Raw genomic sequence first — 26,206 nt, 5'->3', positions numbered from 1 at the left:
CTGAGTGATGTGCTGGGTGGGCACAGGGCAGGGCACACTCTGGCTCCATTAATGGATATTACTGGTGGATGGTGGCTGAGATGGTAAGCACAGGGACTTACTGTTTCATCTGAAAGTCCTTCCTGTAAACTAAGCTCCTTGACCATATTATTTCTGTCTCATCTAGTTAATTTGGCCACAGACATACATTAACGAACAGATGTGGCGGAGTTTCAATAAAATTTTATTTATAAAAACTGATGGCTGGGACTTCTCTGGCGGGCCAGTGGTTAAGACTTCTGCTGCAGGGATTGCAGGTTTGATCCCTGGTCAGGGAACTAAGGTCCCGCCTGATGTGATGCTGCCAAAAGAAAAGAACAAAAACCAGATGACAAGTCGTTTTTGACCCAAGGGCCACAGTTTGCAGACTCCATTCTGAAGGAGATCAGCCCTGGGATTTCCTTGGAAGGAATGATGCTAAAGCTGAAGCTCCAGTACTTTGGCCACCTCATGCGAAGAGTTGACTCATTGGAAAAGACCCTGATGCTGGGAGGGATTGGGGGCAGGAGGAGAAGGGGATGACAGAGGATGAGACGGTTGGATGGCATCACTGACTTGATGGATGTGAGTCTGAGTGAACTCCGGGAGTTGGTGATGGACAGGGAGGCCTAGCATGCTGCGATTCGTGGGGTCACAAAGAGTCGGACACGACTGAGTGACTGAACTGACCCTGTATGTAATATCAGGGAAAGAACAAGAGCAGCCTATCTTAGAATCAAATGCCACTTTGGTCCCGAACAAGCTGTATCCTCCAGATTAGTATGCAACCTTTTTCTAAAAAAATTTTTTTTAATTTATTTTTGGCTGTGTCACACGAGACCTCTCATTGTGGTGTGCAGGCTTGTCTGTCTAGTTGTGGTACATGGGCTCCAGAGCACGTGGGTGCTGTACTTTCAGCACATGGGCTCTCTAATTGGGGCAATCGGGCTTAATTGCTCCATGGCATGTGGCATCTTAGTTCCCTGACTAGGGATCAAACCTGAGTCCCCTACATTGGAAGGCAGATTCTTAACCATTGGACCATGAGGGAAGTCCTGATATACCACCTTTTTGAGCTTTAGTTCTCCAAATATGGGCTCCCCAGGTGGTGTTAGTGGTAAAGAACCCCAAATATAAAGTGGGGATAGTAGTCGTCAGGATCGCTTTCAGGATTGCTGTAGGGTTACATGAGATAGTGCGTGCAGAGCATAGGTGCATAGATGGAGGAGGGCTCCAGCACCGCTCATTTTCACGGAGCACAAAGCCATCCAGAGCCCCAGAGCCCAGCTTCCTTCCCTCAGGCCTGTCTAAGGAACAACACGAAAGAGCAGGAGACAAGATTTTTAAAGGGCTGACAGAATGAAATGCATGGGACTTTGATTTTATTTCAACACAAGTTCTGGGCAGAGACTAAATATCCCTGGCCCTCCTTGCACACAGCCTTCAGGTGTCAGTTGAGTAGCATCTTGGTTTTATTACATCCATCACAAGGAGCTTAAGGCTTCCAAAAACACAGTCCTAGACAGATGTCAAGCCTGTCTGGGGATTAGAAATATCCTTTTCCATTAAGCATAAATTAACTTAATCACCAGGTATGAAAGATATGCAACATAAACAGCATTCCCTGCAGCTTTCATTAAAATTAAAAATCTATTTAAAATTTACCTTGTATTTTCTAGGACCCGAACTCCTTCAAAGAGATAATCTCTGCTGTAAATTTTTACACTGACAGAGTGGCAAGATGAATGGGCTGGGGACAGTGATGTACTATGTAATTTAACTTTGCCTCCTGGTCTTCTTTTCACCAACGGATGTATCTGTACGTCTTAAAGAAATAATTAGTCTTGGTAAGATCTGGCCTTTGACCATTTTCAGAATCAGTCAGACTGTTCCCCAATAAAATGAAGCTCAGAGTCGGGATGACTAGCAGCAAGGTTCTTCAAATCTTGTTGTTCTGATCTATGCTGTAGAAAGTGCTCATAGGAAAAAAACAAACAGAAAGAGAGGTATTAGCAATGCATCACCCAGAGATCGGAGACGGAAGCCCCTCCTTGACTTGGCCTCTGTTTCTCTGGAGTGGAAAATGGAAACAGTGACCAGGGTCATTGTATTCCTTATTAACATTGCAGGAAAGACCCCCGTGAAGGAAACCCAGCTGAATCAGAGTGGTGGTGTAGCGTTGAAGGCAGACAAACCTGTCTTCAGATACTGGTTCTTTATTTCAGACTCTGATCTTGAACAAGTCATATATTTCCTTTGAGTCTCAAGGTCCTATCTGTAAAAGGGGGTGAATAATGCTCACCTCCTAAGATCATTGTGAAGGTTGGAGATAACCTTAGTGCCTAGAACTCATCACCTCCTGGATGCTTGCTGAATGCTTAATATTATTTATACATATAAGAAATAGTTGCTGAATATCTGAATCATGCCAGATTCGAGACAGAGTGCTGAGGATGCAGAAAGTCATAAAATACAGCCGACTCTCTTAAGGTGCTCACAGACCCAAGAAGGGATTGAGACATAGAAATAAGAGAATCACAGCTGAGAGTGACAAGTCCAAGGCACAGGGGTGACACAGAGAAGGGAGTGGGGACATCTACTAAATTATAAGGACATAGAGAGGCTGGCACGACACCTCAGCAGATAGGGGCATTCTGAGCACGAAAATGTAATCAAAGTGTTAAGTTGCTCAGCTGTATCTGACTCTGCGACCCCATGAACTGTAGCCCGCCAGACTCCTCTGTCTGTGAAATTCTCCAAGCAAGAATACCAGAGTGGGTAGCCATTCCCTTCTCCAGGAGATCTTCCTGGCCCAGAGATAGAACCCAGGTCTCCTGCATTGCAGGCAGATTCTTTACTGTCTGAGCCACCAGGGAAACCCAGCAGGGATGGCTTAGGCAAAGCCAAAGGTGTGTAGAGAGAGGTGTCTCATAGTTGGAGGATTATAGGCAGAGTGGTTTTCTAGACAGGGAGGAGGAGTGGGGAGGGAGAACCACGAGGACAGAGTGTCTCTTGATGTAGGCGCATCCTCTGGGGAGCTGGATTCAAAGCGCCCTGAATAATCCTCAGCTGGGCCACCAGGCCGGGCAGGGACCACAGGGTGCCCGCCACCCCACTGAGGTGTGTAAAACATTCAGACCAGAAGGTCTATCTTCTAGAAGGAACTCCAGCTGTTGCTTCAGTGGAGTTGCAGATCAGAGAGGAAGCAGGTGGTAGAGCTGAAAATGCACTGGAAAAGGTGTCCAGATGGCCAGCCCCCAGTCCCTGGGCTACCTTCCGGCCTGTGACCTCATCCACGCCTCCCGGGTGGAGGGGCGCTGTGTCTTCCTCAGATGTTTGTTGAGTAAAATGCTCAGACGTCCCATCTGAGCATCTTTATCCTGCCTCCCTCACAGTGTCGCTAAGGACTAGGGGTAGCACAGAGATGAGCACACTTGGCAAAGTCTCAGGGTTTATTGAAATATAGGTTTGTGATCATCACCGTAATCGTCAAAGAGTTGTACACCAATTAGAACTCGCACCAATGTTGAAAAACCAGTTTCCTCACCTATTAAAAAAATGTCTGTATAATTACCACTGACTCTCTCATTGAAGAAACCCAGCACATGCCCTTTAAAAATACAAAGAAATGCAAACCACATAGTTACATTTAATGATTTGCCTTTTTAGTATTGCAAAAATGACTCATTAGTCAAAACAATGATTATATTTGAGACTATTAAAGGTATTGGGTTGTTTCCTATGTAATCTAAAAAATGTTAATTTATGGGAAAAAAAAAAAACCAACCCACTGAACTTGTACAAAACAAGCATTATCTTAAAAACAATGTTTCCCCAAGCATTTTCAACTGATTTGACAGCTCAAAACATCAGTTTCTCTCCAAACCCACAACCCTTTGTTTTAACGTTAAATGTTTTCTAAAGAAAACCACTGCTGTCCCAGGCTAGAATCGGTGTTTGGTTAGAAGCTGTAGTGGTAGTGCACTGTTTTCCAAACTGTTAGACTCAGCTGATGAGGAAGCTGTGAAGGAGTTGCAAAGCTTCTAAAAAGCACTGTACAAAATACAGGGACGGTTACTGCAGAGGCAGAATGTTAAAGGACTATTACTCTGAGGATGAGAATCGAAACCAAGCCACACTGCTCACAGCAGATAAACAACCTACTTTGGCCCAAGTGACGGTTAAGTGATCTCAGATGTGCCTTGAGAGAGAGTGTCCAAATATGAGACTTACTCAAGGTCATGTGCACAAAGCAAGCAGATTGGTTTCCCCAAGGACCTACTGCTGGGGCTTCAGAATCTCCAGAGAGTAGGAGACCACAGTTCTATGACGCGGTCCTTCACTTGACCCTGTATTGTGCGGACCAACTGGTTACCCACCCGGGGCCTCAGTTTCCTAGTCTGTACGTTGAGTAGTCATCTCTGCCCTGCTCCCAGCCTTGCTGTAAGGGTCCATTGAGGTGATGAGTACAAACAGAAGTGTTGCATCCCAGAAAGGATCTTTAAGGTGTGTCTTTAGCAGAACCCATCCCCACCACCCCCCACCCTGGCGACCCTACATGCCCCTTTCCCTTCTCTACACCCTCCAGATTTCTCTTGTCTGGAAACATCACTGGCTCTGCTTCTGCAGAGCCGCCCCAGTCAGGCTCATCCCGGGGTCTCCCTGAGTCCCAGGAGACAGGTTCAAGAGAAGCCCACTCCAGCTCTGGCTCTGTTCCTTTATGTGTGTATATATATATACTTTTATTTATTTTTGAATGTGCTGGGTCTTTGTTGCTGCACAGGTTTTTCTCTAGTTGAGGCAAGCAGGGGCTATTCTTCAGTGCAGTCTGAGGGCTTCTCTTGCTGTGGAGCACAGGCTCCAGGCCCCTGGGCTTCAGTAGTTGTGGCCCCCGGGCTCTAGAGCACAGACAGTACTCGTGGGGCATGGGCTTAGTTGCTCTGCAGCCTGTGGGATCTTCCCCAGACCAGAGATTGAACCCACATCTCCTGCATTGGCTGGAGGATTCTTTACCACTGAGCCACCAGGGAAGCCCCTCTATTCCTTTCTTACTGAGCCATTCTGGGCAAGTCCTTTCCCCACACTGGGCTTCATTTTCTGGGATCTGAAAATGAAGATTTGGCTGAAGTGGTCTCTGAAGTCGCTTCCTACAGAAAACGAAGTCCCTGAGCACAGTTCAGCCGCAGCTGGTCCTTGTCAATACAGTGAAACCTGGGCTGTTGGAGACCCTCGGGGGAATGAGGCTTTGATCCCCATATTTTCTAATTGGTCTTGTGTTTAATCCTTTAAGCACTAAACCCTTTCCCTTTTATTGGGAATATTGGCTTCTTAAATATATTTAGGCAAATTTGACTTTTTACTTGAATGATGATTTCGCAAACTGGTTTTAGATTGTCCTGTGATGCGTTGGTGCCCCTGAAGACCCCCAAGATGTCTTGCATCAGCTCCAGAGAGTTTTTCTGCTTCCTCCTCCATTTTCAGGCCGGCAGCTGTCACTTCATGTATGGCAGATTGCGTGGCTGTGGCATCCTGGCTCATCTCTTCTATGAATATTAATCATTTTCTGGCTGAGCGGTGCTGTGTGACCGTCTGAGAATCAGAGCGCCATGTGTGTTAGAAGTATGGGTAAAGTAAGAGTACATAGGTATGGAGTGAGGCCCCAAGAGGCCCTCCTTCCACTTACAGGGCGGAACTTCAGGTCGTAAACTTGGAGATCTTGATTTTGACTCCTCAACTTGCCTCCTAGTTGTGTTCTGAGTACATGGAGGAGGGGTTTGGGTGCCTGACTTCTGATGGGGAGATTTCTCTGCTTCCTAGTATTTTCATGGTGATGGCCTGAGTCAGCCTGTACCCCGAATCTCTCCTCTCTTTGCTGCTCCATCCCCATCTCTTGAGTTCCAGTACTGGGCTGTTTCCTCCCATGCTCAGTTTGTTTATACAGGTGGTTTCCTTTGGGTGGAATCCCGGCTTTCCTCTCTTCCTGTCTGCCACCTAGAAGGCTCTACCCAAGCCTTTCATCTCTCAGTTACCTCCTGGGAGCCTCAGGAGGCTGCCCTGCACTCCCAGGGGAGCAGAGTGCCCCCCCCGTCCCTGTGCCCACCTCTCCATCCACACTTACGCCATATGGAGTGAACCCTCTGTGGGTGGATCACGCCTCCACCCAACAGGAGCTCATCCAGAGCTAGGACTCTCTTGTTCAGCTTTGTATCTAGTACCTGTCTCAATGCCTGGCACATGTGACGTACTTGGGTAGGGTTGGAAGAATGAATGAACAAGCAAATGGACAAATGAATGAATGAATAAACGGACTGCCTGCTGTGGGCTGAATTGTGTCACACCTTCCCCCTCCCTCAAATTTGTGTTGTCGTCCTAACCCCCAGTAACTCAAAATACGACCTTATTCGGAGCATAGGGGCATTGGATAATCAAGTTAAAATGAGATCACTATGGTGGCTGTAATCCAATATGGCTGGCGTCTGTATACAGAGAGGAGATTTCAGGCACAGGCACACACACAAGAGAAAACGATGAGGGGACACAGGTAGTCGACCGCCACGGAGAAAAGCCTGGAACCCGGGCTCCTAGGCGACAAGCCACATCTCTGCTTGGTGGTCCTCATAATGGATGTTCTGATTACTTGAAGGGATCTGTGACTGGCTGGACAGGTAAATGCAGAGAAGTAGAGAAAACCACCACTGACATGAAAAATGACTGTATCAGTCACTTCAATATTTTATGAATTTCCGGCGCAGTAGTGTCAGAATGGGAGATGGATCTTTTTTCTTTGCTCACGAAACACGAGCACGTAGCAGGCTCTTTCAGGAGCATGAAATCTTCCGCTTGGTCAGCTAGGCTAGCGGTTTCTAATCTGGACCCGTGAGAGCCCGAGGGAGTGCTGTTTTGATGTAGGTCTGCATTGGCACTGCCCTTAGCTGGATATCTGTCCCCTGCCTCGCCCACTTCAGAAGAGAGAAACAAAGGGCCTGATAAAATGTAGGAACTGGGACAAGCTCTCAGGACATATTCCAGCCTGCGGAATTTACAGATGGGAAAACTGAGGTGGTTAGAGGGAAACGGACTTCCCTGGGACTCAGGCTAGCCTGGGAATCTGCATCATGGGATGCCACATCTCCTGCTCATCCTTCCACCCACTAGAAGAAGTTTCCTCCTCCCTTCTCTTAAATGGTCCACGTGCCCTCTGCTCGGATGCTAGGCATCCGTCTCACCTGCCCAGATGGCCCTTTTCTTTGTTCTCCCTCTTCTTTTCCTCCTTTCTCCTTCTGGTGGTATGTTTCGTTATCCCTATTATACAGATGACAGTACAGAACCTCACAAAGTTTAAGTAACTTATCAGTGTCACAGGATTACTCATCAGAGAGTGGCGATGATGGTTTTATCCCCAGCCATCTCACTCCCAAACTTTCCACCACACCATGCTTTTTCTTAATGGATCTTTATCCCTAGGCCTTCGACATTTTATCCCAATTATGTAGAACATATTTTAAAATATCCATTTGGTTAAAAGTAATAAATTTTTCATGGCAAACCAGCGTGCATGTGAGAATCCCTAGAGAAATCTACAGTAAGATTTAGCAGATTTCAAAGGTCTGACTTATCCTTGGAAGGTTACTTCGGAATGGAAATAAGTGAGCTGATGCTCAAGATGTGGCCAGGCTCATGGAGTTGGCTGGAAGGCATCTTGAATAAAGATTTGTAGCCAACTGACTAAAGGGGGTGGTCTCTAGTTAGTGGAAGACCAGGTGATCTCCTATCCTATGTTGGTCTTTGCATGTATACTTACCCTCACCTGTGGATAACTGTTCAGTAAGACCATGCATGCATATGTCCTAAGTTGCTTCAGTTCCATGGGATTCTCCAGGCAAGAACACTGGAGTGGGTTGCCATGCCCTCCTCTTTCAGGGGATCTTCTCGACCCAGGGATCGAACCCATGTCTCCTATGTCTCCTGCATTGGCAGGTGATTCTTTACCACTAACACCACCTGGGAAGCCCTTGGAAACCTCTATTTGTTGTAGATTTTGCCATGAGCTCTGGGAAGGGAGAAAGAACTTCTTATTCCTCCCTGGATCCCATCACCTAGCACAGTCCTACTATCCAGAACGTACTCCATAAATATCTGTAAAATAACCAGTGAATTTTCCTTTCATTTTGGAGCCATGGACATTTTAGAAGAAATAGTCTCTTCTCTTGGCCATTGCTCTGAGGACAGCCTGTGGGCTGGCACTGAATCTCCTTCCACTTCCCCTTTTGGAAGTGTTCTGTACGCCAGATTCCTAACAAGGCCCAGCCCACGTGCTTACTGGCAAGCTGAACATCAATCCTTATCCTGTTATGAGTTGATTTCTATGCTTAGTCTTGGGAACCACACCAGCTTTTGCCTTCTAGGAGCTCCCAGCCGAGTGGGCGACTTGACAAATAATTCAAATACAAAAAGACCGAAGTAAGTGTTAAATGAGACACTGGCGATGAGCTTGGGGAGGCAGGGTGATTAATTCTGCCTGGAGGAATCCAGGGAGGGTTCATGGGAAGACAGATATTAAGGAAAATTTATTACATAAATGGATTCTGAGCAGCTGACATCCCAAGTTCATAATCTGCACAAGAAACTCAAAAATAGAGTTCACTGTTTCCAATTCTGGTTGTTTAGGGTGCTGACTCAGACCCAGATTCATAGCTTTGAGAAGACAAGTCTAAAAAATAATTAAAGATACAAATCTCAATGACTATTTCCCATTATTGGGAAAGTGACTATGGGTCACTTGAAAATATTGCTTAATCTCTTCACTTCTAGTTTCACACACTCCTATGTGAAATATTTTTAAACCCATATTTGTGTTGAAATTAATAGAAAAATGTGTCACCCTATTTTATTGTGATCTCAGTAGTTAACTTCAGGGCAAACAAAAGATTATAGATAGAAAAACTTTGAATTGGAGACTACGAATTTATTCCTTAGTAACTTACTAGGGTCATAGACTAAAGCCATATTATATATTGAAGGCCTTAAAAATGTTCATAATTGTTGACTCAGAAATTTCACTTCTGGGTCTTTATATGGTGAGCAAAATTTGTCATGCTTTCTAAGTAGTGAAAAATCCAAAATGATCTAAATGTCCATTAACTTGGGGGATAGTCGTTCAGTTATTAAAGATATCTATAAATAATTTTTGGTGATATGGCAAAATGCTTATAATAAAATGTTAAATGTAAATCAAGCTACAAAATTGTATGCATAGTAAGATTTCAACTGTGTGAAAAAATTATATTCATAGAAGGGAAGAAAATTTACCAAAATATTAAAAATGATCATTTCTAGATGGTGAGATTATATATGAGAGTTTTGTTCTCTTACCTACATATTTCTACATTTTTTGTGTCTTTTATCAAGAGATATGATTTTTCAGTAATAACACCAACAATATTTGAGAGGACCCCCCACAACCTGAACCACTGGGTGGGAACATACATCAGAGGCCAGTGTAGTCTGAGGTCGGGGGCCCTGGGCAGCATGATACAGAGAGTTAGCAAAGCTTTTCAAATGAAAGCGCACAACCAAACAGACTTGGATTCACCGGGGTCCATGGCTGTGGGTCTGTGATGGCCAGGGAGCATGGAAGGCTAGGCGTAGGCAACCAGTCATAATGACCTCCTGGTTCCATGAGTTCAGATCATTCACAGCTAGACCCGGATAGCACCAAGGAGTGTGCACAATGCTGTCTGCCGCCCTGGTGGAGGAAGCAGGTAAGGACTTGGCAGGACTGTGTCATAGAGGCAGGAATGGGCTTCCCTGTGACTCGGGGGTAAAGAATTCACCTGCCAATGCAGGAGACACAGGTTCAATCCGTGATCCAGGAAGATCCTACATGCCAAGGACCTGCTAAGACCACGTGCCACAGCTACCGGACCCAGGAGCCGCAACTGCTGAAGCCTGTGCATCCTAGAGCCTGTGCTCTGCAACAAAGAGAAGCCAGCACAATGAGAAGCCTGCGCCTGCAATGAAGAGGAGCCCCAGCTCGCCACAACTAGAGAAAAGCTCATGCGGCAGTGAGGACCCAGCACAGCCAAAAATAAATAAATATTTTAAAAAGGCAGGGATAATGGTCAGGGCATCCAACTAGTGGGGAAGTAGCAAATGAAACTGACCTCCTCTATGAGGATGGGGCTGGGAGCTGCTAGAGCTTCAGGTTCAGCTTAGGCCTGAGGATTCCCGGCTGACAGCAGAAACAAGACTGGGGCTCAGGCATCCGAGGATCCAGGTGCTGGACCAAGCATGGCCCAGACTGGACAGGTCTGAGGTGGCCAGTGGAGCCTCAGGACTACGGGACTCCAGCTTTGAGGGGCTGGTTGATGTGTCTAATTGAGCAGTGTATCAAACACATAATAATATATGAGCTGAGCTGTTGTAGATGTCCCTTTGATGATCATTATGAAATGTGAAAGTGTTCTTAGCTGTGAGCATCTTCTTCAAAGAGAACATGCTGTTTCCAAAGAGAGCACTGTCATGAATGTGGGAATTCAAGCCACTTGGGTTTTGTTTTCAGACTTTGTGTGTGAAGCTGAGTTGGGCTGTGTGCTGTGCCCATGTCGGATTTGGTAGCCCTGCACTGTGCTAAAAAAGCCACAAAGCCCTTGCTGTAAAGTGACGGACGGATATCTTTCCATTCGAAGCAAAGAAGGAAAAAAATGTGCCTCAGTATTTCCTTTAAATATTTCACATTTACCTAATCCTTTGGTTCCAAATAGGAAAAGGAGTACATCAAGGCTGTATATTGTCACCCTGCTTATTTAACTTATATGCAGAGTACATCATGAGAAACGCTGGGCTGGAAGAAGCACAAGCTGGAATCAAGATTACCGGGAGAAATATCAATAACCTCAGATATGCAGATGACACCACCCTTATGGCAGAAAGTGAAGAGGAACTAAAAAGCCGCTTGATGAAAGTGAAAGTGGAGAGTGAAAAAGTTGGCTTAAAGTTCAACATTCAGAAAACAAAGATCATGGCATCTGGTCCCATCACTTCATGGGAAATAGATGCGGAAACAGTAGAAACAGTGTCAGACTTTCTTTTTTTGGGCTCCAAAATCACTGCAGATGGTGACTGCAGCCATGAAATTAAAAGATGCTTACTCCTTGGAAGGAAAGTTATGACCAACCTAGACAGCATATTCAAAAGCAGAGACATTACTTGGCCAACAAAGGTTTGTCTAGTCAAGGCTATGGTTTTTCCTGTGGTCATGTATGGATGTAAGAGTTGGACTGTGAAGAAGGCTGAGCGCCGAAGAATTGATGCTTTTGAACTGTGGTGTTGGAGAAGACTCTTGAGAGTCCCTTGGACTGCAAGGAGATCCAACCAGTCCATTCTGAAGGAGATCAGCCCTGGGATTTCTTTGGAAGGAATGATGCTAAAGCTGAAACTCCAGTACTTTGGCCACCTCATGTGAAGAGTTGACTCATTGGAAAAGACTCTGATGCTGGGAGGGATTGGGGGCAAGAGGAGAAGGGGATGACAGAGGATGAGATGGCTGGATGGCATCACTGACTTGATGGACGTGAGCCTGGGTAAACTCCGGGAGTTGGTGATGGACAGGGAGGCCTGGCGTGCTGCGATTCATGGGGTCGCAAAGAGTCGGACATGACTGAGCGACTGAACTGAACTGAACTGAACCCTTTCAATTACACTGTGGCTTCTGTTCTTCATGACAGATTTAGGAAGTATAGACATGGCCAACCCAGAGAAGTTGGTGCTTGCCCTAAGCCAGCCATTGTCTGTACCTGGGGTGTGGGTGTGTGTACACAAAATGAGTGTTTTATAACATTTTATAAAAATATATATGCATAATCTCATATTTTATATATTTATATATATATATACAAAAAGTATCACTTAATCTTCACAACAACTTTGCAAAGGCGATTTTATCTATATTTTCATGTCATCTAGTTGCTCAGTCATGTCGGACTCTTTGTGATTCCATGGACTGTAGCCCGCCAGGCTCCTCTGTCCATGGGATTCTCTAGGCAAGAATACTCGAGTGGGTTGCCAGTTCCTTCTCCAGGGGATCTTCCCGACCCAGGAATCTATATTTTAAAGATGAAAAAATAGACAGTCAAAGAGCTAAGTTACTTGCCCAAAGTCACACAGCATTTCAGCGTCACTGTTGGGATCTGAACCCAGCTAGGGTGAGTGTCTCTTCCTCTTCCGGCTGTGCTCCTACTGTGCTGGGGTCCACGCACCTACCCTCACAGGCCCTCCCAGCCCCCTCACTGAGTCCAGGCATTTCCCTTCCCACAGATGCGAAGCTTGAGTCACTCCTGTTGGGAAAGATTAGAAAAAGAAGGTCTGGGCGTGGGAAGCCAAGGGGCACCAGGGAGAGGAGCAAGGCGGCCTGGAGCGGTGGCAGCTCCAGCTGCGATGGAGATGAGGGTGCTGAGGACGGTGCAGGGGGCTCTGGATGATGGACACGCGTCAAGAGGGTGCCCTGGCAAGGGGGCGATGGGGTGGGCTCCTTGGCCCGGAGGCAGGAGGTAGGGCTGAAGTTCCCCCACACTAATTACGGATGAGAATGTGGGAGCAGGCATGTTGGGAAATTGCTGAGTATCTAAGCACCTAACTGGAGGCGGGAACATTACAAGCTTTTCACACTCACAGCTTCCTGTGGCTCTGCTAGGATCCAGAAGGTAGAATTCAACAGTTCTTGGATATTCAGTTAGAGATGTCTGAACCTTTAGGTGCTGGAACACACACGTGCAAACACACACACACAGAAACATACACGCAGAAATGTGGCTCCATGTAAACACCACCACTGCTGCTGCTAAGTCACTTCAGTCGTGTCCGACTCTGTGCGACCCCATAGACGGCAGCCCACCAGGCTCCCCCATCCCTGGGATTCTCCAGGCAAGAACACTGGAGTGGGTTGCCATTTCCTTCTCCAATGCATGAAAGTGAAAAGTGAAAATGAAGTTGCTCAGTCGTGTCCAACTCTTAGCGACCAGGACTGCAGTCCATGGGATTTTCTAGGCAAGAGTACTGGAGTGGGGTGCCATTGCCTTCTCCATGTAAACACTGCTTTGCAGGAAAGCCAGAAAGATTCTAGGCATCTTGTTCAAACTGCAAGAGATCCTGAAAATTGTCTAGGGGCCAAAGTGTGACAACTTCTTGTTCCTAAATTTAAGATATAGAAGCTCAACCTAACGGATATTATTTAGTCCTCACCCTTTATTATTTTCTTTCGATGAACAGAGGATTTTCATAAAGGCCTTTAATCAATTTGTTCCCACTTTTGGTCCCCCTAAATTGTGGAAAATTCTGAAAGAGATGGGAATACCAGACCACCTGACCTGCCTCTTGAGAAACCTGTATGCAGGTCAGGAAACAACAGTTAGAACTGGACATGGAACAACAGACTGGTTCCAAATAGGAAAAGGAGTACGTCGAGACTGTATATTGTCACCCTACCTATTTAACTTCTATGCAGAGTACATCATGAGAAACGTTGGGCTGGAAGAAGCACAAGCTGGAATCAAGATTGCTGGGAGAAATATCAATAACCTCAGATATGCAGATGACACCACCCTTATGGCAGAAAGTGAAGAAGAACTAAAGAGCCTCTTGATGAAAGTGAAAGAGGAGAGTGAAAAAGTTGGCTTAAAGTTCAACTTTCAGAAAACAAAGATCATGGCAGCTGGTCCCATCACTTCATGGCAAATAGAGATGTGGAAACAGTGGCTGACTTTATTTTTCTGGGCTCCAAAATCACTGCAGATGGTGACTGGAGCCATGAAATTAAAAGATGCTTACTCCTTGCAAGGAAAGTTATGACCAACCTAGACAGCATATTAAAAAGCAGAGACATTACTTTCTCAACAAAAGTCTGTCTAGTCAAGGCTATGGTTTTTCCAGTAGTCATGTATGGATGTGAGAGTTGGACTGTAAAGAAAGCTGAGTGTTGAAGAATTGATGCTTTTGAACTGTGGTGTTGGAGAAGACTCTTGAGAGTCCTTTGGACTGCAAGGAGATTCAACCAGTCCATTCTAAAGGAGACCAGTCCTGGGTGTTCATTGGAAGGACTGATGTTGAAGCTGAAACTCCGATACTTTGGCCACCTGATGCGAAGAGCTGATTCATTTGAGAAGACCCTGATGCTGGGAAAGATTGAGGGCAGGAGAAGAAGGGGGATGACAGAGGATGCGATGGTTGGATGGCATCACTGACTCAGTGGACATGAGTCTGGGTAAACTCTGGGAGTTGGTGATGGACAGGGAGGCCTGGCGTGCTGCGGTTCATGGGGTTGCAAAGAGTTGGACACGACTGAGCGACTGAACTGAACTGAACTTCTCTTCTCCACCATGAATTCTCCCATCTTAAAGATTTTAGGAATCTGCCCTTGAGGTTTGGGAAACAGAAGAGGTTTCTGTGTCTTGGCACTGACCACAGCCTTCAGGACCTCTCTCCCTGTAACAGTTGTGAGCTCCTTGCAGGCAGACACTGTGCCTTGTTGATTTTAGATGCCCTGTGCCAGGGTTCAACACAGAGGAGGTGCCATGTGCCGACCTGCTCAGTGCCAGCCTAAGGATGTCTAGGACCTACAGTTTTGTTCAAACCATTTGCGCAAACATGCTCTCCAGGTCCTCACTGTTCGCTCCCCATGGATGCTGCAGGCCAGGCCAGGGAAGGCCCTCCGAGCCCCCCAGCACCTACTCTGTAGAAGTTACTTGTATTTGTCTCGTGCAAAATGCTTTGCAAAAACGAGTTCATTATGCTTTCTGATTTCAGCTTTCCAGATATCTATATGGACAGAAAACACAGATTCCCTCCAGTTTCTGAAAGAATGTCTTCATTGAAGCTTCAGCTTTCGAAGCTTTCCATAGTCAGGTACTGGCCAGTTGAGTGGACTTAGCTGGAGTTGCCTGTGTCTCCCATATCTATAGCCGTGTCTCCCAGTAAAGGGTGGTCCATCCGGCACAGTCAGAGGAGTTGGGGTAGCAGGATTGAGATGGAATCAGAACTATCCCCGATTCTCCCTTCACGAGTGGGAAACAACATGGCAGAATGGGGAAAAGACCGGTTTTGGTGACACAGAGAGACTTGATCTGAATCCCTCTCTTGCCGTTTATCTGCTGTGTGACTTTGGACAAGTTCCTTACCCTCTCTGAGTCTGGGGTCCTCATCTGCCAAATGGAGATACTAGTACCCAACTCCTGGGATCCCTGTGAGAGTTCAAAGTAATTTTTTGTAAAAATATGATGACAGCTATGTTAAACCTTATATACCGCACACACATACATTTGCACACTTATGAGATGGATAGACAGACAGACAGACAGAGGAGAAATCCTGAAAAGAAAACACCACCATGTTAGCTGTGGCTGGCTGTGTGTAGGTGGTGAAACAAAGAGGGAATTTTTTCCCCTTTCTCTGCTTTTCCATATCTTTAAATATTTTTTCCCTTGAACATATATTGAGTTTATAATTAGAAAAATAGAAAGAAAACCAAGAAGCATGAAATGGGGGGAAAAAAAGAAATAATATGCATTAAGTACCAGGCATAAGTTGGCACCCAGTAAATGGTAGCTATTTTTACTAATTAGTCATTATGCCTAATAATAATAATTAGGAGTAATGATTTCCTCTGGGACCAGAGGTTGTGAATTAGTCTGTTGGTGGCTAATGACTCACAGCGAAGGGGAGTTCTGGGTTCACTCCCAGCCGGGGCCACCCCTCACTTGTCTCCCTGATCTTTCTGCCAACACACTGGGCTCCTGGGCTCCACAAGCTTGCTGATGCTGCGTCCTTCCACGCAAACAGCTGAGCCCAGAGCTCCTGTGCCCAAGACCAAGGGGAGACGGCAGAGGTGTTCCCCACGGGGCTCTCCACGGAGGGGCTCATTCAAGGAGAGCGGCAGTGCCTGTGGCAGGACGCTGCTGTCCCTGTGTTAACAGCGGGTCGCCTGTCTAGGGAGACAGTAAGAGTGAGAGGGTCGAGGTTCACCTCTATTTTGTCTGTTTGAATAGCAGAGGAGATTCTCGGTAAACACATTGCCCAGCATTTAAAACTAACTTGATGCTGCTGGTTGGAAGATTATGCAAGTTGAAAACATGCCCCTCTCTCTTCAATTGGGCTTCCCTGGTGGTTCAGTGGTAAAGAATCCACCTGCCCAATGTAGGAGCCTCCGGTTCAATCCCTGGGTCAGGAAGATCCCCTGGAGAAGGAAATGGCAACCCACTCTGGTATTCTTGCCTGGGAAATCCCACAGACAGAGGAGCCTGATGGGCTACAGTCTATGGGGTTGCAAAAGAGTCGGACATGACTTAGTGACTAAACAACAACTGCTTTCTTCAATTATCAGTATAGTGATGAAAATGATCCAGATTTAGCCCAAATTAGAGTTTAAGACTAAATGATCAAATTCTTCAGGGTCCAGTAGGTTCAACCAGAGAGAAGTAAAATTCTGCATTGAGGACAGAAAAAGCAAAATCCCAAACCAGCTGTGTGACTGTGGGTAGGTCAGTCAACCTCTCTGAAAACCTGTGTCCTCAGGTGTAAAATGAGAGATGGGCACAGTTACTTCCTGATGTCCCTGGAAGTGCTCAGTTCCATGGCATGCTGATTATAAATGCAGTCGGTTCTGAGATGATGGTGGACTGGAGTTTTTCTCTGCTCAGCGGGCCAGCTGCCCTCTGCCCGATGTGGGTAAGGCAGGACAGGACAGGAATTCTCTCCTGGGTGGACACTTACTGGTGTGGCCCCCAGAGGTGATACATGATGGCAGGACTTCAGCTAGAGGCTCCTTGAACAATGGAAACAGCAGATCCTGCACAAGTCCTTACCATCCTTATTCTGAGACTGAGCTGCTGCTGCTGCTGCTGCTAAGTCGCTTCAGTTGTGTCCGACTCTGTGCGACCCCACAGATGGCAGGCCACCAGGCTCCCCCGTTCCTGGGATTCTCCAGGCAGGAACACTGGAGTGGGTTGCCATTTCCTTCTCCAATGCATGAAAGTGAAAAGTGAAAGTGAAGTCACTCAGTTGTGTCCGACTCTTCTCGACCCCATGGACTGCAGCCCACCAGGCTCCTCCATCCATGGGATTTTCCAGGCAAGAGCTGGAGTTGGGTACCATTGCCTTCTCTGGAGACTGAGCTACTAGAGATTAAATGCCCACCGTGTGCCAGGCACTGTGGCAGGTGTTACGGTAACGGGTGTCTCTAATCTTCAGGCGTCTGCAGGACTAGCCTTGCCTGGTTTCACGGCTGAAGCAGCTGAGGCTCCAGTCGTTGGCTCCCTTTCCTCACTAGTCATTTTCTGTGCACCTACTGTGTGCTCCGGCCACGGCCTTGGGAATCGAGAGATCAAGATGACCCCCCTCCCCAACTCAGGGCTGGCAGTTTGATCATAGTACCATGTGAAAGGGCTTCAGAAGCGGTGTAAAGAGGGGTGTTGTAAAGCATGGTGAAGGGCGGGGCGAGGTGAGGGATGGCATTCCAGGCAGCGGCCACAGCACGTGCAGAGGCCCTCAGCTAGCAGATGGCAGGCGGACGTGGCCAACGGTGCTGTCTGCCTGGAGTTTACCTGGGAACATGGTGGGACATGGGTGGGAGCAGAATACAGAGCCAGAACGTGAAAGGACTTGACCAGGCCAGAGAGCAAAGGCTCTGACCTGCAGGCAGAGAACGGTTGGTCATTCATGCATTCCCTCACCCGGCCTGTGTTCGCTGAGTGCTCGCTCTGTGCCAGGACCGAGGAGTCATTAGTGAACAAAGCATTGGAAATCCCTGCCTATGAGCAACTGACGTACTTTACTGGAGTGAAAAGGCAGGGAGTGGACAATAAACAAAATAAATGAGTACAATTTCTGTTCCCGTAGATGGTGATGAGTGCTGTGGGGAATGAAGCCAGGAAGGACCCGGGGCACTGGGGAAGTGCGGGTTAAAGCTGTGAGCGGGAGGTCGGGAAGGCCTGTCTGAGGAGGGGCCGTCGCCACAAGCACTGGAACGAAAGGAGGAGGAGAGCCAGGGTAGGGTCTCCGGGGACCCGCTGGGATCTGCAGTTGAGCTGTGACACAGAGGGTGTGTCAGCGGGGAAGCTTACAAGCCAGGAGACTGGCGCAGGGGCTTTTGGAATTCAGGCGACCCGTCGATGAGGTGATAGGTGATGGTGGCTTGGATTATGGAGCGAGCAGTGGGGACGGGCAGAGTGGGCGAATCGAGGTGAACGAACAAGGCCGGGCTACTCAATGTGGGGGTGAGGGACAATGGATCTCTCTCTGGCTTCTGACCCAGGCATGGGCCTCTGCATTTGGACAAAGCTGGAGGCTCAGGTGTGGAAGACCCCAAAAGATGAGCCTCAGTTGTTGCGAATAGAAGCACTATTCGCAATAGCCAAAAAGTGGAAGTCACCCAGCTATCTACTGACAGATGACTGGATAAACAACGTGTGGTCTATACACACAATAGAATATTATTTAGCCTTTAAAAGGAGAGGAATTCTGACACAAGCTGTCACACAGAGGAGTCTTGTGAACATTGTGCTGAGTGAAACAAACCAGGTATGAGAGGACAGATGCTGCCTAATTCCACTTATAAGAGGTCCCTAGAGGAGTCCGGTTCATAGAGACAGAAAGTAGAATGGTAGTTGCCAGGAGTGAGAGTGGAGGGGGGTGGGAGATGGGGAGTTGGTATTTAATGGGTACAGAGTTTTAGTTTGGGAAGATGAAAAAGTTCTAGAGACGGACAGTGGTGATGCTTACATGATAATATGAATGTACTTAATGGTACTATATCCATACAAATGGTAAATTTTGTGAAAATATTAAAAAAAAAAATATTTAAGCAGTTTGCCCCAAATCCCACAACCAGCAAGTCCAGCCCCCTTCCAAGGGTCCTCTCATACCCTTACTTCTTATCCTGAGCTCTCTGCCTCTAGCTGTTCCCATCTCCTAGACTGGCTGGGATCACCCGAGGAAGTTCCTTAAGTCTCTGGGCCTGTTTTCCCTCAGGAGAGGAAAAACACGGTGTGGTTGTGAGGATTAGATGAGCTCATACACATCACAGGCCTGGCAGAGAGAAAACTCTCCTTACATCTCATTACATTTTATTACCGTTCTTCTATCAGCATGCCCTGACTTTGGTAAAACAGCGCAGACTGGAATCCATGGTCCAGCACTTGTGAGTTATGTGACCTTGGATCACAAGCCACTTAACTGGCCTGAGCCTCAGTGTCCATCTGTAAAGAAAGGTGAGAGTTCCTACCAGACCGGGAGGAAAGGTTAGAGTGTAAGTCACTCATTCATGTCTGACCCCATGGACTGTCGCCTGTAAGTCTCCTCTGTCCTTGGGATTCTCCAGGCAAGAATACTAGAGTGGGTAGCCAGCCCTTTCTCCACGGGATCTTTCCAACCTAGGGATCGAACCTGGGTCTCCCTCTAATAAACAGAGGCCATTACTCTGTGGACCTGAGATGACAGTTAGGCAAGGGAAAAATGAACAGTGACATGATTTGTAAATTTAACATTTTTTATTGATTTCCACACTATTTTGTAAGTAGAAACAGCACCTCCCTTCTGGTAGTCTAGGTGTTCACCGAATCCTGAAACCTTTGTGTTGGTTTCACTAACACGTCAGTCTCTTGATTTGTCTGACAAAGGAAACCCATTCGACCATGTCTCAGTAATAGTCACAGGGGCACTGGTCTGGGTCTGGCCCTGAGCTACTGCCACAGAGCCAGCAGTGAGTCAGAGAGGGGCCCCAGCTGCAAAGAGCTGACCCAGGCTGTAGGAAGGGCCAAGGACATTGTCCTAGCAAATTGCAAGAGCAGTTGGCAAACCTGCATTCTTACTTTCTGCGAAAACCCACGTGCCGGGAAACCTTGGATAAATCATTTCCCACCTCCAGAGCTCAGTCTTCTATCTGCTTACAAAATGAGGACCTTGAACTTGCCAGTCTCTGACTTGAAGCTATTTCCTTTCAAAATTCCTTGATTCTGTTGCCCCAGTGCTCCCTCTGGGAGCAGCCTTCTGGACCAGAGTCACAGCCTTCTGTGATCAACCAGACAACCTGGCCTTGGGAGCTTAGTGACCAGCCAGGATGGTCCTGACCCATGGATGCTGGGACCCCAGCAGCAGGTTGACGAGGAAGGAGAGGATGCCAGGATCAAGAAGAGCCTGGGATGCAGAGACCCCGGGTAAGGATGGGAGGCCAAAGCTGTGCAAGGATTAGAAGCGGAGACTCCTCAGCCAGGGAAGCTCCGAGCTAACTGGGAGATGGGCCTGGCTTGTGGACCACTTGTGTGTCTCATCTCAGGAGCCTCCTGCTTGGAGGGTGTCTGGGAGTCTGCTTCGTCCACGGCCCACGTTGCCCTTCGACCTGCAGGGCTGCGTCCAGCACTTTCCTGATCGTTGTCTGCCTTCTGGTCCTACCTGTATCTCATGCCACGGCGCCGTCTGCTCATTTCACACAGGACACCACACCTGAGCTTTCTTCTCTCGGGCTGGAATGGAGTCAAAACCAGCAAAGCTGTGATCAGGGCCTGGGCATCTTTGGTATGCATACCATCATAGTGTTACCCAGTCAAATTCTCAGTAGCCAACCCAAATAGGGGGAAGATAAACAGCACATTATCCTTCAGCCTCAGCCACCGTCCATATGCATGGACCCGAGGAACCTGACTCCCTTGTAGAAGCAGGTGTGACCTTCAGAGGGACCAGCATCTGAATGCTCAGTACCCCCTGCCCCTCTACCCCGGCCGTTTCCCTATAGGCCAGAGCAGATGTGGCCCCAGGTCTGGAATGGCATAGGACACCGTTCCGGCTGCCCACGCACAATCCATGTTCTTGAAGAGTCTGATGGGCTTCTGCCACTTAAGAAATTGGTCACATTTAGAAATATTCAGCTTCAGCGAACATGTCATGGCTCTGTCTAGGAAAAACATACTATTATCTCTGGAGCTTGCCTGAAAGAACCGGCTTGTTCCTGAAACAGATGTTTTGTAAAACCTACAGTGACAGGTTCATCAGAGCTGGCAGTGGGCCAACGCTTGGTTACCAGCCTCACAAGGGCACACACCTCCCAGCCAGCTTCCCATCCATTCCCGTCTCCCCCCGCTGCGCAACTCACCCCCCAGACACCTAGGCCAGAGGAGAGACTCCCTGTGGCTCCTCCTTCTGGCTCTTGGGTTCTGACGCTAAACATTTCACAAGCCTAGGATTATTGTAGACAGAGGCAGCCAGCCAGGTGTGCCCTGGGGAGAAGTGTCCAAGATAATGACTCAGAATATATTTCATTTGGTCCAACCCACATTTATCGAGGGCCTCCGGCACCAGGCACTGTTCTCGTTGCTTTCAGGTACCTTGCTTCACAGTAACTGTTCAAGGTCACCCATTTCAGAGAGGAGGAAACTGAGACCTTGCCCTGATTTCCTAGGGTTGCTATAATAAGTTTATCACCCACTTGGTGGCTTGAATCAGCAGAAACGTGCTCTCTCACAGTTCTGGAGGGAAGAAGTCTCAAATCTGAGGATACCAGCAGGTCTGTGCTCTCTCCTAAGGCCCGAGGGGAGAGTCTTTTCTTGCTCTTCCCACATCTGGGTGGTGTTTCTTGGTTTGTGACGGCATCGCTCCAATCTCTGCCTTTGTCTTCACATAGCCGCATCTTCTGTGTGTGTATCTGTGTCAAATGTCCCCCTGCTTTTCTTGTCAAAGGATACCTGCCGCTGGACTTACAGCCTACTCTAGATCCAGGATAATCTCAAGATCCTTAGCTTGATTATATCTGCAAAGACCCTTTTCTAAGTAAGGTCACATTGACAGATTCCAGGGATGTATGGCCAGTATTTGGCTCGCTGCAGACCTCTAGCTATTATCTGGTTGTGTCCCCAAGGCCACTCAGTGAGAAAGGGTTGCTGTGGGGAGTAGAACCCGGCTGGCTGGCTCTGAGGGGCCCTCAGTCAGCGTCTCCCTCCCCAGACACTGTGAGGCAGGTTCCTGCTCTTAAGAAACCTGCAACTGGGTGGAAAGGAGCTTTGCATATTGGTTATGAGGGAGTCCCATCGATCCGGATGACCTTGGGTAAGTTATGTCAACACTCTTGTGTCTCAAAGGGAAAGTGAGCCATGTGGAAAACGGGAATCATAGTAAGAATAGCAGTACTCTCCAAAGGTTATGGTGGGACCAAATGAGAGGGGCCCGAAATCAGCAAGATCCCAGGCACCCTGACTCCACAACCTCTGCCCATAACCACCATGCTCCATGCTTCCATCTGTAGGAATTCCTCAAATATTCGAATCAGAGCTCCTCAATGAAAGAAGGACAGGGGGAGGTTTCTGTTTAGGTTCCCAGAAGCCAGGGTGAAGAAGAAGAGGAAGCCGAAGCTGACTTAAGAGTTCTGAACTTGGCTCGCTGGGAGGATGAAGTTGCCAATAATAACATGGAAAGATCAAGAAGCTGGTTGAGATAGGGGATGGGAGATAGGTAGGGAATAAATTCTATTGCACTTAGGTGCAAGGGGGACATCTGGGTAGATTTGGCTGGCAGGTGTTGGACTTAGAAGGTGACTTTTATTTGGTTTTTGTTTTTATTTCATTTATTTATTTTCTTGGCTGTGCTGGGTCTTCGTTGCTGGACTCGGGCTTTCTCTGGTTGTGGTAAGCCAGGGGCTATTCTCTAGATGCGGTGCTTGGGCTTCTCACTGCAGTGACTTCTCTTGTTGCAGAGCACAGGCTCTAGGCATGCAAGCTTCAGTGGTTGCGGTGCATGGACTTAGTGGCTCCACAGCGTGTGGGATCATCCCCGACTAGGGATCAAACCAGCGTCCCCTGAATTGGCAGGGGAACTCTTAACCACTAGATCACCAGGGACGTCTAGAAGGTGACTTTTAAAAGCTACACAGAGTTTAAGAGTGAGGGAAAGAATTGAACATGTTTGGCAAGTTCAAGTGCTGTCAGAGATGAAAGCATTTTGTGGGAAGGGGCAGAGAGCAAACTAGAAAAGAGAAAATGAAAGTCATATTCACACACATTGGTTCGTGGTCACAGCACTCCATTTTCCTGCCTGTAAAAGGGGCATGCTGCATTTTTCTCCCCAAGCTGTTGCTCAGGTTGCATTAGATCACGGATGGGAAATCGCTGCAGAGATTGCGCACCAAACTGTAGCAATGGGCAGCAGGCGAGGGCCTCAGCCACGTCCCCCGACCCCGAGCACGACAGGAGAGGCACAGGGGCAAGCTTCCTAGCTCTACGTCATGGCTGGGGAAGTAATAACTGCTCGTTCACTAGGTTTGAACTGGCTCTGATGGTGGACTCTAAATCTATTCATCATCACCCAAGGAACCGTATGATAAAAACTAGAATTTCCCCACTCCCTGGCGAGGGGAATACTTTTGCCACTGGTTTCTGTTTTTTGAAAAAGCAGGCAGAACGCTTCTCTCGTGGACCTCGTGGAGTGCTTCTGCTGCGCCGTCCTCGTGCCTGGGCGCCACCACCCAGGAGTCCCACTTGCCCTCCAGCTCCTGTGTCTGCAGGATGGGGGTTGGTCCAGCAACGTTGCCATGACGACCAAGGAAGAGGCCAGCCCTGACTTCAGCTCTTAGTTTCAGGGAAACTAAGTGACAGACTCTCTTCTGTTTTCTTTCTTGGGGAGGGGGTTCCCCACCATGTTCCCATTGGCATGGAAACCTTTCACTCCCACCAGGTGAGGTCATCAAGTGGGGAGATTAATTTATTTGAACGGGCTCCTGGAGAGACCACGGTGAAAGGAGAAAGCATCAGGATGCGATGGTTCTGGCCACTGTGACATGATAAGTACCCTCCTCCTCCGGGAGGGGTGGTGAGTGGGCGCCGTGGCCTTCAGACCCCAATCTGTGTGTGTCCAGGTCGCTGGGATTTTTAAGCTGCCTTTTATACATGTGGCATTTTATGAGCTTCTTCATATTCGATTTCCATTTAGTGCTCACTATGACCCTGTGCATTGATATTATTGTCCCCTTTTGCAAATGAGAAAGCTGATGCTCAGAAAGGCTAAGGACCTTTCCCAGGGTCACTCAGCTGGTAAGTGGCTGTGTTGGAGCTCAAACCCAGACCTGTTTGCTGCGTAATTCCTACAACTCTTGCCCTTCTGACATCCCGCCTTAACCTTGTACTTGAACTTATACGATCTCTTCAGGGTCTCTAGAGCCATCAGGGAGACATCGTCTAAAAAATGTACCATGATAACTAAACATTTAGTACTCTGTGAGAAACACCACTGCAAACTGTCGGATGCCTGCTTGGGGAATTAGGCAATGACAAGAGAAATTAAATACTTTAATGGATTTTGACAACAACTCTATGTTGGGGGAATTCAAATTGCATAAAGAAAAAAAAAGTAGACTTTCTCTCTGGACCTGATTACTAATATGCATGCTTAATTTATTAGCTGCATTTTAAAAACTCTAGTTTTATTAGGACCAAAGTTCTTGGAGGAAAAAAGTTGTGGGTTGGAGGAGGCAAGTTTAATCTTCTTGGAGAAGGTTGGGCTTGAGCTGACCTGATCTCCATGATCTTTTTTTTTTTTTAGTTTATACGAATTTTTTGAAGTATTTTATTAATTGATTTGGCTGCATTGTGTCTTAGTTGCAGCACATGGGATCTTCATTGCATCATGCAGATCCCTTGTTGCATTGCATGGCCTGTCTAGTGTAGTGGTGAGTTCAGTAGTTACAGCACATGGGCTTAGTTGCCCCATGGCATGTGGCATCTTAGTTCCTAGACCAGGGATCGAACCTACATCCCCTGCATTGCAAGGTGGATTCTTAATCACTGGACCACTAGGATAGTCTCTGTCCTTGATTTTGGAGGAGGGTGTTTGCTAGATATGTATCAAATGAATGATAACAGTTACAATCACTTTCTCACTTACTAAGCCCTGGCCAAGATGCTAGCACCTCATTTTACATCCCCCCCCAACTGAATCTGCCCACACCCCCGCAAGCAAGATTCTACTGTCTGTCTCCATTTTACAGAACAGAAATGGAGGCTGGATGATAGAGCCATTTCCCCAAAGCCACGCCCTCAGTAAGGAGTGGAACCAGAATGACTATTATTCTTATTATCATAAATTATTACTGTTGCATTATTACCTTAAAAGTGGCTTTAGAAAACCTGAAGCTGAAAATGACACCCAGAGTTCACCCTGCCCGTTTTCTTGCCTTCGGGTAAGATTATAGCAAATTCTTCATGTTATTTGTCTTAAAGAATACTGCTCTTGCACAGTCATTTATCAGCATGTCTTTTTTTTTTTTTTTCATCACCTATTAGATGTAGAGCACTGGGAACAAACGTGGATTCTATTTTTGGCAAACTCAGTCTCAGGGGGACAGAAGCCACAGACTTCAATGGCCATCATATAAGTCCAAAAGATGACACATTTCACAAGAGAGCTGCCAATGAAGTGCTGTGGGGAATCCAGAGGAGAGTATTTCGGGTAGGAGGGATCAGGGAAGCAAGCTTTGCAGGATGAGCAGGATTGGGGCCCGGCTGCTGGTGAGCAGGGTTTAGCAGGACACAGGCTCCCGGGCTCGGGGGCCACACACATCTCCACATGTAACTGAGATCACCCAGGGAGATTCGGCAGGCAGGAAGCAGGTCAAGGACAGAGGCTTAGCGGACCATCTACCTCAAAGGGTCCTCAGAAGAAGAAAAGCAGAGGACGGAAAACACTTGGGAGAATGCAGGGGCTTAGAACGAGAGTTACAGAAAGCGAGTGACTGACTGCATGGAATGCAATGAAGAAAATGAACTAAGGAAAGGTCAGGGGGTTAGGAGGAGAAGGCAATGGCAACCCACTCCAGTGTTCTTGCCTGGAGAATCCCAGGGACGGGGGAGCCTGGTGGGCTGCCATCTATGGGGTCTCACAGAGTCGGACACGACTAAAGTGACTTAGCAGCAGCAGCAGCAGCAGCAGGGGGTTAGGGGTACCGCGGAGGCCCCTGGGTAACCTTTGAGAGGGCAGTCTGGAGCAGTAAAAGCAGAAGCCAGCTGCTCATCCTGAGGCTAGGAGGGGCTCAGCACAGAGTAACTTTCTCCAGGTCATGCTCCACCCAGCAAGGGCTGTGATTCCAGTCCTAGTGGAGGGCTGTCAGAGAAACCCCCAGAGCTGCCCAACCTCGCTGGAAGCCTAGAAAAGAAAAACAACTCTT

At 47.5% G+C, this 26,206-nt stretch overlaps 1 protein-coding gene across 4 annotated transcripts in view; it reads left to right on the top strand.

Moving 5' to 3' along the window:
* The window catches only part of TTLL11 (tubulin tyrosine ligase like 11), a 269,684-nt gene that overhangs the window by 183,837 nt on the left and 59,641 nt on the right, over positions 1–26,206 (top strand). For 2 of the 4 annotated variants that reach the window (XM_059891843.1, XM_024999560.2), the window contains exon 7: positions 14,818–14,916. The exons of the other annotated variants lie outside the window; for them this stretch is intronic. In XM_059891843.1, the coding sequence (XP_059747826.1) occupies positions 14,818–14,916 (99 nt within the window). The remainder of the gene's footprint in view (positions 1–14,817; positions 14,917–26,206) is intronic. 4 annotated transcript variants of the gene reach the window in all.

Source organism: Bos taurus, chromosome 11 (genome assembly GCF_002263795.3).
Source record: "Bos taurus isolate L1 Dominette 01449 registration number 42190680 breed Hereford chromosome 11, ARS-UCD2.0, whole genome shotgun sequence".
In the NCBI taxonomy this organism is placed as follows: domain Eukaryota; kingdom Metazoa; phylum Chordata; class Mammalia; order Artiodactyla; family Bovidae; genus Bos; species Bos taurus.
This window is presented reverse-complemented; position numbering and strand designations above follow the sequence as displayed.